The sequence below is a fragment of the Chanodichthys erythropterus genome, chromosome 3, assembly GCF_024489055.1.
Source record: "Chanodichthys erythropterus isolate Z2021 chromosome 3, ASM2448905v1, whole genome shotgun sequence".
Lineage (NCBI taxonomy): Eukaryota > Metazoa > Chordata > Actinopteri > Cypriniformes > Xenocyprididae > Chanodichthys > Chanodichthys erythropterus.
This window is the reverse complement of record NC_090223.1, coordinates 23,785,556-23,802,924: the sequence shown is the minus strand read 5'-3', so window position 1 is coordinate 23,802,924 and position 17,369 is coordinate 23,785,556. Positions and strand designations below refer to the sequence as shown.

The window sequence follows — 17,369 nt, the reverse complement described above, 5'->3', positions numbered from 1 at the left end:
AAACTGAAAGTGACGCAGCTTGTCTTTGATCAACTTTCTTTTCATAGTATAAATAAATGCAAGCCTATGCCTATTTGCTTATCCTGTAAGTTTGTGAATAAAATGTATTATCATTAAAATATAAAAATTAAAATGACGGGTAATATTGATTATGATGGATTTTTTTTTACGATCCTGTCCAACAAAATGACAGCGAAACGCAAGTCTAACACTAATATATATATATATATATATAATATATATATAAAAAAAAACGGTTTAAGGCAAGCACAAGCTCCGTGGGCGGGGAGTGTGAGCATTTAAAGGGGCCGCAACATGGCTCGGCACATTTCTAATTATGCCCCAAAATAGGCAGTTAAAAAAATGAATTAAAAAAAAATCTATGGGGTATTTTGAGCTGAAACTTCACAGACACAATCAGGGGACACCTTAGACTTATATTACATCTTGTAAAAAATGTTCGATGGCACCTTTAAAAATAATCTTACTGACCAAACTTAAAATTTTTTATATAATTATATAACTAGAAAAATTACATATATAATTAGATTTATTCAATTATATGAACTAAATTATTACATATTCATAATAAAATGTGAGTAGTGCATAAATATACACAAACACACACCAAAGAAGAAAAGAGTATTGATAGTTGACTTTTGGAAGGACCTCATTACAAGGAAATATCTTCCTAAAACTTAGGTGGAGCCAAAATTTTGTATTAAAAGTATTAAGAGTTCATGATTCATGCTATATGTGCAAATTAATGAGAATGCATTTCAAAACTCAAAACTACCATTAAATTTATACAAACTGAGATCCAAACCCAGCACGAATAACTGTTCAGAACAAAAATTTTCATAAGCATGCTGAAAGACACATCAGGTGCATCACACATTTGGCTTCATGCAAATCTCACTGGTTGTCCTCAATATCTCCACACCCCTCTGACAACATCCTCAAACCTGCTTCACACCTAACTCTACCACTCCTGGGCTAATTCAACCATTTGGGCAAACAAAAGGCACAAACAGTCTTGTCTGGCTTCTTGTCCATGTGGATTCTCACTAACAGGTAAGACTGAAGGCAAACGAGCAATGTATCGTGGCTTGGGGCTTGCCTAATATTAGGCACATTGATGCTGCCTCAGGGCTCTACTGCTTGGGCATAGACTCCACCCCACAGAGTCAACACCTCAGAAAGCAAGAGACTCATCAGACTCATCAGAAACGTGACAGAACACCTAAAGAGCAGAGCACCCGCTTTCAAGGACAATCACAACAGCCAAACTGTTCTACTGTGGGACTGTCATCACCTTAGAAGGTCCACTGTGGACGTATATCAAATTGACGATACTTCCAACATCCTGTCGAAGCTGACAACAGGTAAGGCTGCAACAACCAAGTCACTAAAATTTTCAATGGTAACTGTTCTTATTGCTGTTTGAATGTACTTCTAGCATTTGTTAAGGCTGATGAAGTTTGTAGCAGGTGTTTCAGGGGTAGATCTAAAGTGCTGACTATAGATTCACCTGTTAGAAAATACTCTTTTGTGTCTGCCATGTGGTTGTACACCTATACAGAGACTAAAAAGTCAAACAATTTACATAAAATTCTTGTATTACGCAAAAATCACAAGATATCGTGTACCCACTGAAGAGTGATTAAGAACCACAAAACAAGGAAACAACGCATAATACAGCAAAAATTTCACAATACAAAAATGTTTTTTTTGTTTTTTGTTTTTTTTTTGTGCCTTGAGGAGGGAGCGGCTTCATATGAAACATGGGAGTCAAAACCTGAGCCACCACTTCTTGCGACAGTGTGTGACAAACAGGTTCCTTAAGGCGGAGTCCTTTTCTGCATAACTTGCATGGCAATCTCTTTCTTCAATCGTCTTCCCAATACAAACCTTCAGGCCTCAAAATCTTTGTACACTTACCGGACCATTATGTATTCTCATTGTAGCGCAGACTTGTTGAAGGAAATTCTTTCAATCACGGAAGCAGTCCAATTGGTAACTCATGTTATAACAAATGAAAAATTATTCTAATACCTCTGGTAGAGTCTCCACATTCACAGCGTGAGTGAGATAAACTTTTAAAAGTCTAGAGTTTGTATCTTGCAGGTAAGGTCATGGGAAACAGGTGTATGTGGTTTCCCACGCCATCAGGTTTTGATGAAGGGGAGCATGTTTCTACAGGCCTACATTGGCTTCACTAGTGCAGCTGGAGCATGTCATGCTAACACGCAGACCAGCAAGCAATACAGAACTGCTACAAACTAGTTGAAAAGCTTAAGGGACTGTGAACATGCATAGTTCCTTTTTATAAAACTCAAGTAGTGACCCAACAAACAGAAGATGCTTTGCTCCAGTGTGCGGCAGAACTGTTAATGTATTTTTTTCTTCTGTTTCCAGATAAGGCTGACAAACCACACATTATTGGACTGGAATAACTACACCAAAATGGACATTCTCCAGGGGAGAAAACCGAAGAAACCCCATTACATTCCTCGCCCTCCTGGCAAACCTTTCAAATATCAGTGTTTCCAATGTCCCTTCACCTGCAACATCAAGTCTCATCTCTTCAACCACATGAAGTACAACCTTTGCAAGAACTCCATCTCTCTGGTATCACAGCGCATGGAACAGACAGGAAAAACAACCAGAGCTTCCCAGCATAATCTTCCTTTCAATCAGACCAGTAAAGAGCCACCCCTGGAAGCTGAACCCAACAAACCTATAGAAATGGTCAACGACAGGGTTGAACAAGAGGAGATGGTTAAAGAAACAAGACAAAAGCCTGGAAGTCCCATCATGGAGGTCAGTAAGCAAGTCCCTGAGCCAGTCCGTGAAACCAGGGACAAAAGTGCAGACATGGACATTGCACAGAACAAAATCTCTTCAGCTTTCTCACCAGTTACACGAACAGGGGAAAGTGAAACTCTAGCTCGGTCTCCACACAAAGACAATCAAACATCTTCATCCATTCCTCAATTCTACACTCAAATGGCACCTTGGGTTCCACCTGCTTCCACAGCACCTCTTCTTCCTCTAATACAAGACTATCCTTCATACATGGTACCTGAGAGGCCCTTGCACTCCCTCTATGCGCCCTACCCACATAACCAAGCAAACACCCCAGCCTATCAACTCACACCCCGAGAGACCCAGAGACCTCTGGTGCCATCACCTTTGGTCCCGCCTAGTCCTTCTCTTCTCCACTCTTATCACTACAGATATGGTCACTCAATTATACCCGGTCCACCTCTACCCTACAGCCTCTACCAACACCCTGAACTATCCATGTCCTTACATAGAACCAGGTATCTTCCTGTAGATGTGTACAGCAACAGATTTTATCCTCGAGAGTACGGAGGGCACCTGGTCCCAATTTCTCATCAGGATTCTTACAGCAGACTTCCTGAAGACATGGCTGTCCAGGAGCACAGTCCAGGAGACAAAGGTACTCGCCAGAGTCCTTTAGAAGGATGTGCCGCCTCTGGGTCTCCAGACAGGCCCAGTACCGCAGATGTTACCCAGCGTAACCCTGCTGCAATTAGGCTCGCTTCCCATGGGGAGTCACTCCCAGTCAGTCAATCACATCATGTCTTACCAGGGACAACTACAGCAACCAACAACTTAACCAAGAAATCATGTGGACAACCTCAAGAGAACATGCTACAAAATAGAAAGAGGTAAGTAAACTATGTGAGACATAAAAGGTCCTAAAGACACTTTGTATCAGAGTCAAAAAAAAAAAAAAAACTAAAAAATCTGGTTAGCTTGCCCACAGGCAAGTTCATGTTTTTTTTGTTGTTTTCTATTCTTTACAGAACTTAAATTAACATGGGTATCTTGTTTTTTTCCTTTCTAGGAATGAACCCCAAACCACTGATTCTCCAAGAAGCAGTGAGATTTCATCAGAAAAGGAAGAGGATGAAGAAAATGAGGAGGAGCCAGGTCCTCTTAACCTTTCAAAGAGGGACCAGGCCATATCCAGCAACATGACACACCACTACTCTGACCAAGAGCTCCATTATGATTCAGACAGTAGTCAAGAAGAGGCACCGCTCAACCTCTGCCTCAGGAGACAGCCCAACAACCAAGCCTTGCCAAACACCACAGGCTCTGAAACTCCAGAGAGACAAACCATCATAAAAGTTGAGGTATCCACAATTGCTTCACACAGAAAACAAGACCTAGACCCATGTGACCAGAGACACTCAGCGGCCTTTGCTCTGTGTCAGCTAGCTAGTTCAAGGGACGTTATCAGTGACTCCTCTATTGGCCAACAAGAAATGGCCGAGGGTGAAAACAGCCAATGCCTTCCTCCCCCAGACAAGTGCCCAGTCAAAGACACTCCAGACACACCCAAACAGAGCACATGGGCACTGGGTCAAAAACGGGCAAACAACAGACCTCTGAGGCACACTACCAAAAGAGCAAAGGTAAAAGAACCATCCCGAACTCAAAGAAAGAGGTCGCAAAACTGCTGATGCAGAGATTTCAAAGAATGGAATGCTGCAATTCAAATATCTGAAAGAAAGGAGTTTCAGTGAAAAGATCAATTCTCAAGAGACTTTACAGGAAGATGGCCAACCTCAATCAGCTGTCAGTGGCCATGGGATCAAATTCAAAGACTATGCATGAACTGATAAAATGTATACCTTTAATCCAATGTAAGTTGCTTTGGATAAAAGCGTCTGGCTAATGGATAAATATAAATGTAGATAATTCCAAAATAAAACATTATGCACTGATTGGAAAAAGAAGGCAGCCCAGATAGTCACTGAAAGTCTTCTGGCTCTTTGATAGACTTACAAAAGTATGTATCAGTTCATTAAAGGAAGCTGGGTGGTGGCATTTTTATTATTTTTCTTTTTAAATAAAGAAGCAAGTCAAACTTGCACTATTTGAATAAAAAGTTTGCATAAAGTAAAGTATGTTGCTTATGAGTGTTTTTAAACTGAGTACGGTGTAGGGGTGGTACAATGTTTAGATTACGATTATAGCAATAATTTATGTCAGTGGGTAAGGTAAACAAACTCAATTTTCAAATTTATTACAATAGAGAATAAAAAAAGAGAATACAAACGAACCATCTGGAAGACGTGAAGGAAGCAGGAGTCCTCTCCGGCCTAGCTCTGCAAGAGCCAGGCAGCCCCCATGCCAGGCATTATCCGTTTCCTGGAAACTGCAATATGCAGAAAAAGACCTCACTAAGTATTTGAAGATACTTAATACACATCATCACTAGTGGTTTAACGGATCACAAAACTCACGGTTTGGATCATATTACGATTTTTGAGTCACGGATCAGATCAATTTTCAGAACAACAAGAAAAAAAAATTTTTAGGGGTGGGGGTAACTTTCCATTTATTACTTAAAGCACACTTTAAGTACTCTGATACCACAGCAAAAACTACTAGCCTAACTAATAAAGTTAAAACATTATTAAAGGCAAGTGAACAGTCTGTAAAAAATATAAATAAATACACTAATTACAAGCATACAATACAGTATAGCCAACAAAATTACATATAAAGTAAGGTCTAACTGTAGTATTGATTTCAGGTACAGAAATGTAATAATTAAATGTAAAATAACACTATGTTCACTGTATAAATTTAATATAGATTCATCTTTGTTAAAGCTGTTTTGTAGTTTGATTAACATTAATAACATATAGACAACAGCAGGTATAGGCTGTTGTCACTTTAAGACAGAGGGCATGGACCAAAAATAATGGTACACATCCTTCTTTTGTTCTCTTTCTTGTTCTCATTACAAGAATACTTGCTGAGACTGGTATTTTGACCCAATTTTATGTGTGTATGTGTCCATGCAAGTGTAAGTAGACGTTAAAGAAGAATCAATTCAGAGTTTGCACACGACCTGAAACATGCCTCGGGTTTGCGCAGCTGTGCGCACACATAACAGCGCACGAGTACCGAATTAAATTCTCTTTTTGCACTTCTAGTGCTGGAATGGTTTCAAATCTTTTGAATGAGTAAACTAGTTGCACATGATAAAGTTTCAGCCTATGGTGGTCAAACTTGAATTTAATCCGAGAATCACATGCGTGCTGAACCGTGGGTCCTGGTCCGTACGGATCACGGATCAACAACGATCCGTTTAACCCCTAATCGTTATATCTCAGCCTTTTGTCATATCATGACACACCTGAAACACTCTAAAACAGATTCAACCACTTCATCTGCAAGCTCTTTAGGTAGTCTACCAGTCACCCTTCCAATCCTGCAGGTGGTTAAAGAGAAAGACCAGTTAAAAAGGAATCATTTTAGCACTCTAGGGATTATTACAGAGAAATATGGAATTACTGTCATACCTAGCCAAGACAGTCAAAATTAAACAAAGTGTAATTCATAACCTTGACTGTTCTCACCCCTTTGCAGAAGACCATCGCACTATTGTCTCTTTGTCTTTCAGTCCCACCAAAAGTTGTTCTGCAACAATGAATAAGAAAATTAGCAGTAACGAGATAGCATTTAGTTATTTAGCAAACAAAACAGACATGAAAATACGCATGGATATTTACCAATGACATTCTCTACTTCCTGAGGGATGTCATAGTCCTCCTCTTGACTGACAGACTCTAGATCAGGTTTTGTATCCTCTATGCTTCCAGTGGCAGAAGACAGAGCCAGGTTTACGGCGAGTGACCGACTTCCTCTCTGGTATCTGGATGCAATCATACAGAATGCTTACAAACAAGCTGACACTTTTGAGCATTCCTTCTTTCATTTTTATGTTTTTGTTGTTTTTGTCAATCGGTCACTTACCTCCATTTGGCCAAACGTGGTTTTAGACAGGTCAAGCCAAGCCTCTGGACAACTTTTACTCCCAGCTTACGTAACGTGGCCTGGTTACTTTCAGCTATTTTCTTCTGGTTCAGGCACTGAAGCACTGTGGGGGCTGCAAACGAATGGGGTCAGGTAAAGACTAGCGAACATTTATCTATTTGTACGTTTTGGTTTTTTAGAGACCAAATACACACCATACTGCAGGAAGTCATCACGTTTCCCATGCTTGAAGAGCTGGGCCTGGTGAGAAATCATCACTTGATTAGGATGGTTACAGTGTTTGCTAATATTTTTTGATATGCATTTAATTTTTTAATGAAAATTTAAGTAACTGTGCTTAAAGTCCTGCAGTACACATACCCCTAGCTGGGAAATACCAAACTACCCCAACTACCCATTAAAAATCTTTTGAGCAATACTTTACCTATATATCCTTAGGTTGATGCGGAGTCAAATTTATTAAAATTAATTAAACCCATTTGCAATGCATCTTATAAAAATCTGAATACAGTTACGCTCAATGCCAGCAGCAGTATCTTGTAATTGCCAAGTTTAAAAGTGCACCGCTGCTTTAAAGTTCCTGCTCCCTGCCTTATGGCACTTAAAGCATATATGCAAATTGTTGATGGCAGTTTTAGCACCCCAGGCATTCCCAAACACACGGAGCCAGTTTTGAGCGCCTCAGGCGGTAGACATGCTTCACGAAAGAATAACAACTGCAGGACTGTTTTCACATCTCTCTGGACTTTAAACCATGCAGGATGCCCAAATGCAAAAACAAATTCTGATAAGGATCAGTCACTAAAATTAGCAATTATGAGCATTTTAATAGAGCAATGTAAAAACACAGGTAGGAGGGAATGTAACTTCTGCCTCTCTTGGTTTTGGCAGGTATCATAGCTACAAATACAAGAATTATAGGCTTAAAGGCCGTTCACACCAATAACTATAACAATAACTATATCAGTGTCCACACCAACAGACAATATCATTCTGTTTATTATAAGCACACACTGCAGTTGTTATCTGCCTCTGTAATGCTCGAGCTCTTTAAAGCAGGATGATTCTGATTGGCTATCAACTTTTATTGTTCACAAGCTGTGGAAAAAAAAGTGTTCCGAAAGTGATTCCAAATATGAGCCTCTATTTGACTGTAACTTGAGTATTTGACCATTTACAGCTAGCAAGTAAGAATCTGAAAGTGAAATATAATGTTTTAATCATTCGTACCTGCCCAATCATCAATAATTTTGCCTAATAATGCATCATAAAAAATATTAACATATTAATATTTAATATTTTTTTAATATATATTGTGTGTGTGTGAGAGTGTTTGTACAGACTGGGAGCCCATGTCCAACAAAATAAAATGACAAGTGAACAAAAATGCAAGTGAACAAGTGAACGAAAATGCATAATGTAGTACATAGCTAAGGATCAACTGTAGATGGATTGTTTTTGCCAAAGGGCTTGTTTTGGAGGCTCACCAGGGACTGCAAAGCTCCATCAAGGGCCACAGTTCCCTCCATGGTCATTTCACTGGTCTGAGAGATGGTGGTCAGACACCAGTCCAGAAAATCACCCAGACGCTTCTGCTTCACATCTGGACGAGTCACAAACCTGTGCAGATAATACCAATCTTTTAAGGAAAGAGAACTTCTACAAGTGTTTAAACAGTGCCATCTACTGCTCAGTGAGAAAACTGTCAATATTTTGCAGTAAACACTCACTTTTGGATATTATAAGAGTGGCACTAACTGGAAATAATTTTTATTACACCTGGTGAAATTGTATTTCCATTTAGACAAGTGGATGCAAAATGTTTAAAGCAAGAAGTAAAAAACTATTAAATAAATCATGTTTTCCAAACTGCTTTTCACTAAATGAATGCAAGAAAGAATTATATTTAATATTTTTTTTATATGCATCAATACACTGTACATTATTAGACTAAAGAACTAAACAGCAACATTTACCTGCTTATATAGTTTGCTAAACGCTTTAAGTACAAAATAAAAAAATAACGGCTTAAATATTACATATATATATATAAGTTTTCACCCCTCGGCTCATGCATCGTGTTTCCTTCTGGAGCATCAGTGAATGTTTGAACCTTTTTTAATAGTTGTGTTTGAGTCCCTCAGTTGTCCTCAGTGTAAAAAGATGAATCTCAAAATCCTACAGTCACTGCTGGAAAGGGTTCAAATATGCAAAAATGCTTGAAAACTGATGAATCTGCAGGAGCTGGAGGATTTTTCTGAAGAACAGAGCTCAGTTTAACTGCTCAGGACAAACAAGAGACTCATGAACAACCATCACAAAACATAAAAACAGTCGTGGATCATCAGGTAACCACACACAGTATTGAGAATCAAGGGTTCACATACTTATGAATGGGGTTATTTTAATAAATTCAGCTATTGTTTTGTCTTGTGAACTAAATGCAAACATCGTTTATGTAAAATATCTTACTCAGGACAGTACTAAACAAAAAAATAACATGCATTTTTTATTATCCCTCTTATTTTATTAAAATTCAATTAATTTAATTTACTTTATCATGCCACTGTATATTATATTATATTATATTATATTATATTATATATAAATCAATAGCAATATTTATATTTACTCTATTGCTTAATTTATATTGCAAGCAAAATCATTTAAATATTTGATACATTGGCCAGCTCTACCCAGATATTAAAACACACATATAGAGGAATAACACATAACATGTAACTTACTTTGATACAAGCACTGATGCAGCATCTCGAGATTTGTCACTGACTCTGAGAAAGGACTGCCAAAAAACAATGATGACACAAAGGCCATGTTAAGTAAAAATATTTTTTAAGATATTAGTAAAACTGGCAAAGAATTAATAAAATAAAAATGTAAAAATATAATAAACTTTAACCACCCTCACTGATAAGTGATGTTAAATAAGGATGTTAAAGTCTATGGTGGTCTGTGATTGTGGGTGTTACCTTGGCAACAGCCAAAATACGATCCATTATGGTCTCCCTGTTCAGCCCGGAGTCAGCGGACAGGTGACCATCCAGACGGGACAAGTCAAAGGGAATGAGACATGTCATGGAGAGCCAGAGGAGGAGTATATAGCGTGTTTCCCAGGTCTAATACAGAAACATAAAGTCAACTAAGTAGATGATATACAACTTGTTTTGTGCTTTGGGAAGGATAAATTACAAAAAACACATGGATGGCATTTTTCCAGATACGACAAATGGTGACCTGCTGCAACTAGTTACCACCTGAAGCGATTCAGTTGTCATTTCTTGCTCAAGAAATACAAATGTCAATAAATAAAATGATAGATCAATGTTAAGACATTAATTCTGAAATGAGAGACTCGTTCAAAAGCGATTGGTTCAAAAGTTAAGACATGTCTGCAGTATCAGTAGTGCCAAGCACAGACTCAATTTGGTACCCGCACATCTGAACACCCGCATAAGTGCACCTAATGCAAAATACCCACCTGGTGAGATGTGCCTAGTTCTGTCATGAAACTCTAGATGGCGCAAGCTGAGTTAACAGTTAACTACTAGGCATGTAAATCGGAAGGTTCATCAGAATACGATACAATATTGATTCTTATAGCCAGCGACAATATTTGCCAATATCTCAAAAAATTCTGCGATATGATCCGATTCAGGGGTATATCAATCAATATAGCGATATTATGATATTATGTGCCTATTTTACACAACCAGTTTCTTTTTTTTTTTTTTTACTCACAAATGCAACCAAAATATATAACATACATTTATTTTATAATTTCAAATCCAGCAACCTGATTGGGACATCCACAAATAAAAAACTCAAGTCACACAGGAGATCAGTAATCTGATGTCAGCTGATGACATGGTAACAGTCAAGATTAGAAGTAGTACTTTAATCTACTGAAAAACAAATAAATATATTTATATATAAACACAACAAAAATTAAAAGCTGTTTCATTGTTCTTCAATGCTTTTTTTTATTGCGGCAACAACATATAGATAGGACAGAACAAGATAGGCTATTAATATTCTTTCATTGTGCAAAAGTATTATAATATGAAAGTCTCGAATACAGAATGATGTGCTTGAAGGTACAGTTTATTGAGCTTTTTCTTTTTAGAGGTTTAAATTTCAGTTACTGTGCACATAAAGAACAACTCATAGTTCTCTCTTTTCCAGTACTGTGATCTAACAGACACCCAGCAGAAAGTAACATGATTTAGAAACAGCAATAAACTCTTGCAAGATGAAGCCCTTTAATGTATTGCAAAACCATAGACCTTTATCTACTGAAGCACAAATATAAAAAAAGTTAAAAAAAGACTGAATTCAGTGGCCTATTCGTGTGCTGAGCTCTTCTCTTTTGTCTTTCTGCAATGCTTTAAAAATGAGCAACTGACAAACTTTTGTGAAGTTTCAGCAATCGACCGGTCAGTGACAGTGACACATTGTGAAAATAATGTGTATAATGTAAATAATGTGTAAATACATAAATATGACCTACAGTTATCGTTTTGTTACACGGTACATCGATATATTGTCTCATTAGATATATAATCGATGTATCGATCTATATCGATGTATTGTTACACCCATATTAACTACTGGCACAAGCTGATTGGTTCATGTCACATCTGCAGCCAATGAGCTTGCTGCTCACAACATTTAAATGACTGGTTACAATTACTATAGCAATTCTCAGCGTTCTTTCAAAGTTCCTCTGAAACCCTTCACCTTCCCCAGCTCCGCCTGTATAGATCTGCTATGGGTAATTGATATATGCTATTTGTACAGCAGCAGCAGCATGTCTTACTTGCTCACAGCAGTGTATCAACGGAGCAAGTTCCTGCACTAATCAACAGCAATAATTATTGGCCAGCTCCTGTGTCAGCATCACACGAATGTGTCGTGCTGCTCACGTAAACAGCGTCGGCCAATAATGAGTCGGCATTCTGACATAGAACCTGGAAGAGCTGGACATAAACAGCATAGGAGAATGATACAGAAAAGATATTGTTGAATAAAGTCGTTGTTTTTGTTTTGTTTTTGCGCACAAAACGTATTCTCGTTGCTTTACAACATTAAGGTTGAACCACTGTAGTCACGTGGACAATTTTTGTCTTTACTATCATTCTGGACTTTGAAATTGGTGGTTAAATTGCTGTCTATGAAGGAGTCATATACCTCTCGGATTTCATTAAAAATATCTTAATTTGTGTTCTGAAGATGAACGAAAATCGTACAGGTGTGGAACGACATGAGGGTGAGTAATTAATGACAGAATTTTCATTTTTGGGTGAACTAACCCTTTAAGGACCTATCAGCCTACGCCATCTAGAGTTTCATGACAGAACTTTTATAGCTGTACTGTATGTGTAATGTTTTTTTAACAAACAAATAAGTAGTACTTTAAAGTACCTTAAGTTCATAACCTGAAATATTTCAGAAAAATGTATCTCTTTCCACAAAATGCAGATAAATAAATCATGTGGTTATAACAGAAATTAAATTTAAGCTTGTTGCATTATGAAAGCATACAATAACTGTTAGAACTCAAAACTTTCGTTGTAGGCCAAAGAGAGCATTTACTGAAACCAAACTGTAAAAAACCCTTTGAACTCCGCAACTTTCTCACCTTAGATAGCTGAATGCATTTGTGTATGTAGTGTTTAAATTGTTTCACAGCTGCAAATAATGTCATGTTTAATTCAAAGGATCAGAGAGATGGTGCAAAAATGGACACAAAAAGTGTATTCATTAAAAAAAGAGCTTAAAAGCATTTATGAAACTGAGGGACCAACTGACCTCAGTGTCTTTTTGGTCCTGTCTGCATAAAAGGTCCAGAACTGGCTGAACGTCCGACACCTCGTGGGGGAACAGCTGCATGAAAATCTTGTAGCCTCTGACCTAAGAAAGCACCAAAAATTCAGTCACAAATCTTTGTACCATGATTTCAGAAAGATTATCAGTCCAACTTAGAGAGTCATAAACCAGCTTGCCTTTGAGATGATATAGAGGAATTTGAAACAGAGATGGACCAGAAGAGGTGGTGACTTCTCATTGCGGATCATCTCTAACAGCATGTTCAGCATCCACTCTGAACAACAACAAATACAGCCTTCAATCACAAAACACAATCAGCATGTCAACTGTTCATCACATCCATGATACTTTCTCTTACCCAAATGAGGGTCCAGAAGATGTGGCTGCTCCTGGTAATGATCCATCATAACTGCAACAGCAACCCAGAGCATGACTTGACATTTTTGTCATCTATTATATTATACAATACAATACAGAACATTGTATTCACAATACAAAACACAATAGCATAGATAGATAGATATAGACACAGCAGACAGTTAGATAGACAGATAGACAACAGACAGATTTTCCCTACCGTCCTCAGTATGTGTGTGTGTATATGTTAAAACACTCTGGTATCAAATGTTCAGACATGTTCTAATGTGTTACATTAAAGTTGTTAATTAAAGTTTAAAGTTTAAGTTATGTCATAATATTTGATAATGTTATAATATTTGATAATATTTTCTTCTATTATACAGATGGTTATTTTTTTGTTTTATGTATATATGCTTTGGCAATATTTTTGAATTTTTAGATAGACATGACAGACAGACACACAGATAGACAACAGATAGACAGATAGATAGATAGACAGACAGACAGACATATAGACAGATAGAGAGATAGACCGACAGATACAACAGACAGACAGACAGATAGATAGACATGTTTCTACACCTTCATTTGAGTCCAGCTGTGTTTGATTATACTGACTGGACTTGATTAGGAAAGCCACACACCTGTCTATATAAGACCTTACAGCTCACAGTGCATGTCAGAGCAAATGAGAATCATGAGGTCAAAGGACAGACAGACAGACATATAGACAGACAGACAGACAGACAGACAGACAGATAGATAGATAGATAGATAGATAGATAGATAGATAGATAGATAGATAGATAGATAGATAGATAGATAGATAAGATACATACATACATACATACAACAGACAGATAGATACAGACAGACAGATAGACACAACAGACAGATAGACAGACATATAGATAGATAGATAGATAGATAGATAGATAGATAGATAGATAGATAGATAGATAGATACAGCAGATAGATAGATAGATAGATAGATACAGCAGACAGATAGATAGATACAGCAGACAGATAGATAGATACAGCAGACAGATAGATAGATACAACAGACAGATAGATAGATAGATATAGACAGACAGACAGATAGGAGCTATCTAGCTAGCCATCATGTAGATGAAAGTCATTCTTACCCACAAATTTCTCGATGATGGCCTCTCTGCTGGCCGTGTCGTGATGAATGTCCGGCAGGCTGCTGAAGAGAGCTCGAGCCTCTGCGCTCTCGCTGAACTCGGACAGCACACACGCCTGCACCGTCAGCTCAGACTCAGACTCCTCTCCATTACACACGCCCTCCATCACCGACATGATCTATCGCAGTACCGACAGTGTTGTGTCTGACCGATCAGACTGGAGATGCGCTGAACGGGCGCGTGAAGGTTTGTTTAAAATGTCTCGGACTAGAAGAACTGATTCAAACTCGAGTCGCAGCCGCTCACAATGACGCACTCAATTCTCTTCAAACTTCAGCTCATCACTTCTCAGTGTCTCTAATACGCTGCAAAACATTCATTAAAAGCAACTCTCTGTCTTCTTCTTCAAAACACTGACAAATCGACTCACATATGACATAATCAGAAAAGAGCGTAAAGGCTTATAATGCATCCCTCGTATTATTATGATGCTCACGCTGCTGCTCAAGTCGGCAACGGCAAGTCGGTAGGATCAAAAGTCATTTAAAAAACGCGTATTTTACACTTCAAGTTTAAAGTCTTTACACCTTTAAGGGAATGTTGCAATTGAACGCATTATTTAATATTTAAAAAAAGAGAGTATTAATATTTAGATTGCCACCTTTCATTTATCTCATATATGGGTGATTACATTTTTGATGTCCAAAATCATTATTTTTTTTCTCTCTCAAACATACGACTGGCAACTGATACTACCTTGGTAACAGAGTTTGATACTAACAGAATTGACACTGACAACAGGAACTCATGATTTTCACATTTATAAGAACTTTGGACACCAAATGTGCCTACAATTATATAATCACCCATATGTTTTAAAGCTCATATATATATATATATATATATATATATATATATATATATATATATATATATATATATATATATATATATATATATATTCGCCAAAATATCATTGTTAATAGATGAAAACAACAATTAATATTAATATGGCCTACCTAACTTACAGTGGGTACAGAAAGTATCCAGACCCCTTGAATTTTTCACTCTTTGTTATATTACAGCCATTTGATAAAATCATTTAAGTTCGTTTTTTTCCTCATTAATGTACACACAGCACCCCATATTGACAGAAAAACACAGAATTGTTGACATTTTTGCAGATTTATTAAAAAAGAAAAACTGAAATATCACATGGTCCTAAGTATTCAGACCCTTTGCTGTGACACTCATATTTAACTCAGGTGCTGTCCATTTCTTCTGATCATCCTTGAGATTGTTCTACACCTTCATTTGAGTCCAGCTGTGTTTGATTATATTATACTGATTGGATTTGATTAGGAAAGCCACACAGCTCACAGTGCATGTCAGAGCAAATGAGAGTCATGAGGTCAAAGGAACTGCCTGAAGAGCTCAGAGACAGAATTGTGGCAAGGTACAGATCTGGCCAAGGTTACAAAAAAATTTCTGCTTATGGGAGAAAGTTGTAGAAAGTCAACCATCACTGCAGCCCTCCACCAGTCGGGGCTTTATGGCAGAGTGGCCCGACGGAAGCCTCTCCTCAGTGCGAGACACATGAAAGCCTGCATGGAGTTTGCTAAAAAACACCTGAAGGACTCCAAGATGGTGCAAAATAAGATTCTCTGGTCTGATGAGACCAAGATAGAACTTTTTGGCCTTAATTCTAAGCGGTATGTGTGGAGAAAACCAGGCACTGCTCATCACCTGTCCAATACAGTCCCAACAGTGAAGCATGGTGGTGGCAGCATCATGCTGTGGGGGTGTTTTTCAGTTGCAGGGACAGGAAGACTGGTTGCAATCGAGGGAAAAATGAATGCGGCCAAGTACAGGGATATCCTGGATGAAAACCTTCTCCAGAGTGCTCAGGACCTCAGACTGGGCCGAAGATTTACCTTCCATCAAGACAATGACCCTAAGCACACAGCTAAAATAACGAAGGAGTGGCTTCACAACAACTCTGTGACTGTTCTTGAATGGCCCAGCCAGAGCCCTGACTTAAACCCAATTGAGCATCTCTGGAGAGACCTAAAAATGGCTGTCCACCAACGTTTACCATCCAACCTGACAGAACTGGAGAGGATCTGCAAGGAGGAATGGCAGAGGATCCCCAAATCCAGGTGTGAAAAACTTGTTGCATCTTTCCCAAAAAGACTCATGGCTGTATTAGATCAAAAGGGTGCTTCTACTAAATACTGAGCAAAGGGTCTGAATACTTAGGACCATGTGATATTTCAGTTTTTCTTTTTTAATAAATCTGTAAAAATATCAACAATTCTGTGTTTTTCTGCCAATATGGGGTGCTGTGTGTACATTAATGAGGAAAAAATGAACTTAAATGATTTTAGCAAATGGCTGCAATATAACAAAGAGTGAAAAAATTAAGGGGGTCTGAATACTTTCAGTACCCACTGTAGCTTGAAAGCCAGCAGTCATTAAAAAAAGAACACTTATATCATGTAGAAATTGTTTCATTAATCACCCAATTTTCCAAAACAAAATGTGAGGTCATGGAACTTCACATCAATTTATAATACGATAATAATACTATGATTATTATTGCCGTTATTCAAATCTATGGTTATTGTGTTTTCTTTTTAAACAGATTGGCAATGTTTAAAGCGAATAAACTATAGTCGTATCTGTAAATGCGAGCACAGTTATGAAACATGGCAATCAAAAACACACCAACACAAAATTATTTTTAAAGTTTTATTTGAATGTTCACACATCCTTTGTGCATCCTGTTACTCATGCAAGCTGAAACATTACAGTACCGCAAGATCACTAGCTGTTTAAATAAACCTTATTCAGATGTTTTAAACATCAGTAGGTTAAAAGTGATAGTAACAGTGTAGTGTGGTGAAATGCAACTTTTTGTTATCATATAATGCACATTTTAAATCAAGGAGTATTGTAAAAGAGGCTCTCTTCAAAAGCATATTTATGCATTCAAGTTAAAGTGCAATTCGCAAAAGGGAATGATGCATTTTAAGCAACTTATTTTTTGGCCATTGCATGGAAACGCATGTATTCACAGTTTTATCTTTTAAAATATATATATATATATATATATATATATATATATATATATATATATATATATATATATATATATATATATATATATATATATATAGGTGTAAGACA

At 37.5% G+C, this 17,369-nt stretch overlaps 2 protein-coding genes across 2 annotated transcripts in view; one reads left to right on the top strand and one right to left on the bottom strand.

Annotated features, from left to right (window-relative positions):
* tbcd (tubulin folding cofactor D) overlaps positions 1 to 14,697 on the bottom strand; it is a 46,184-nt gene extending 31,487 nt beyond the window's left edge. Inside the window, exons 1-13 of the mRNA XM_067381432.1 lie at positions 14,181 to 14,697; positions 13,034 to 13,084; positions 12,852 to 12,949; positions 12,658 to 12,759; positions 9,819 to 9,965; positions 9,576 to 9,631; positions 8,316 to 8,448; positions 7,023 to 7,068; positions 6,808 to 6,940; positions 6,564 to 6,706; positions 6,411 to 6,471; positions 6,188 to 6,262; positions 5,103 to 5,197 (exon numbers count right to left, since the gene is read on the bottom strand). Of these exons, the coding sequence (XP_067237533.1) occupies positions 5,103 to 5,197; positions 6,188 to 6,262; positions 6,411 to 6,471; positions 6,564 to 6,706; positions 6,808 to 6,940; positions 7,023 to 7,068; positions 8,316 to 8,448; positions 9,576 to 9,631; positions 9,819 to 9,965; positions 12,658 to 12,759; positions 12,852 to 12,949; positions 13,034 to 13,084; positions 14,181 to 14,355 (1,315 nt within the window). The 5' untranslated portion in view covers positions 14,356 to 14,697. The remainder of the gene's footprint in view (positions 1 to 5,102; positions 5,198 to 6,187; positions 6,263 to 6,410; positions 6,472 to 6,563; positions 6,707 to 6,807; positions 6,941 to 7,022; positions 7,069 to 8,315; positions 8,449 to 9,575; positions 9,632 to 9,818; positions 9,966 to 12,657; positions 12,760 to 12,851; positions 12,950 to 13,033; positions 13,085 to 14,180) is intronic.
* Positions 1,321 to 4,499, top strand: znf750 (zinc finger protein 750). Its single transcript, XM_067372198.1, has 3 exons — positions 1,321 to 1,385; positions 2,419 to 3,698; positions 3,878 to 4,499. Exons 2-3 carry the CDS (start codon positions 2,467 to 2,469, stop codon positions 4,497 to 4,499), a joined length of 1,854 nt encoding a protein of 617 aa, XP_067228299.1. The 5' UTR covers positions 1,321 to 1,385; positions 2,419 to 2,466.
* Positions 14,698 to 17,369: the final 2,672 nt, after the last annotated feature.

Bases quoted from the DNA above. Each gene is read 5' to 3' on its own strand.
- znf750 (XM_067372198.1), top strand. From the start codon at position 2,467: ATGGACATTCTCCAGGGGAGAAAACCGAAGAAACCCCATTACATTCCT. The intron at 3,699-3,877 runs GTAAGTAAACTA...TTTCCTTTCTAG, and splicing joins ATGCTACAAAATAGAAAGAG to GAATGAACCCCAAACCACTG.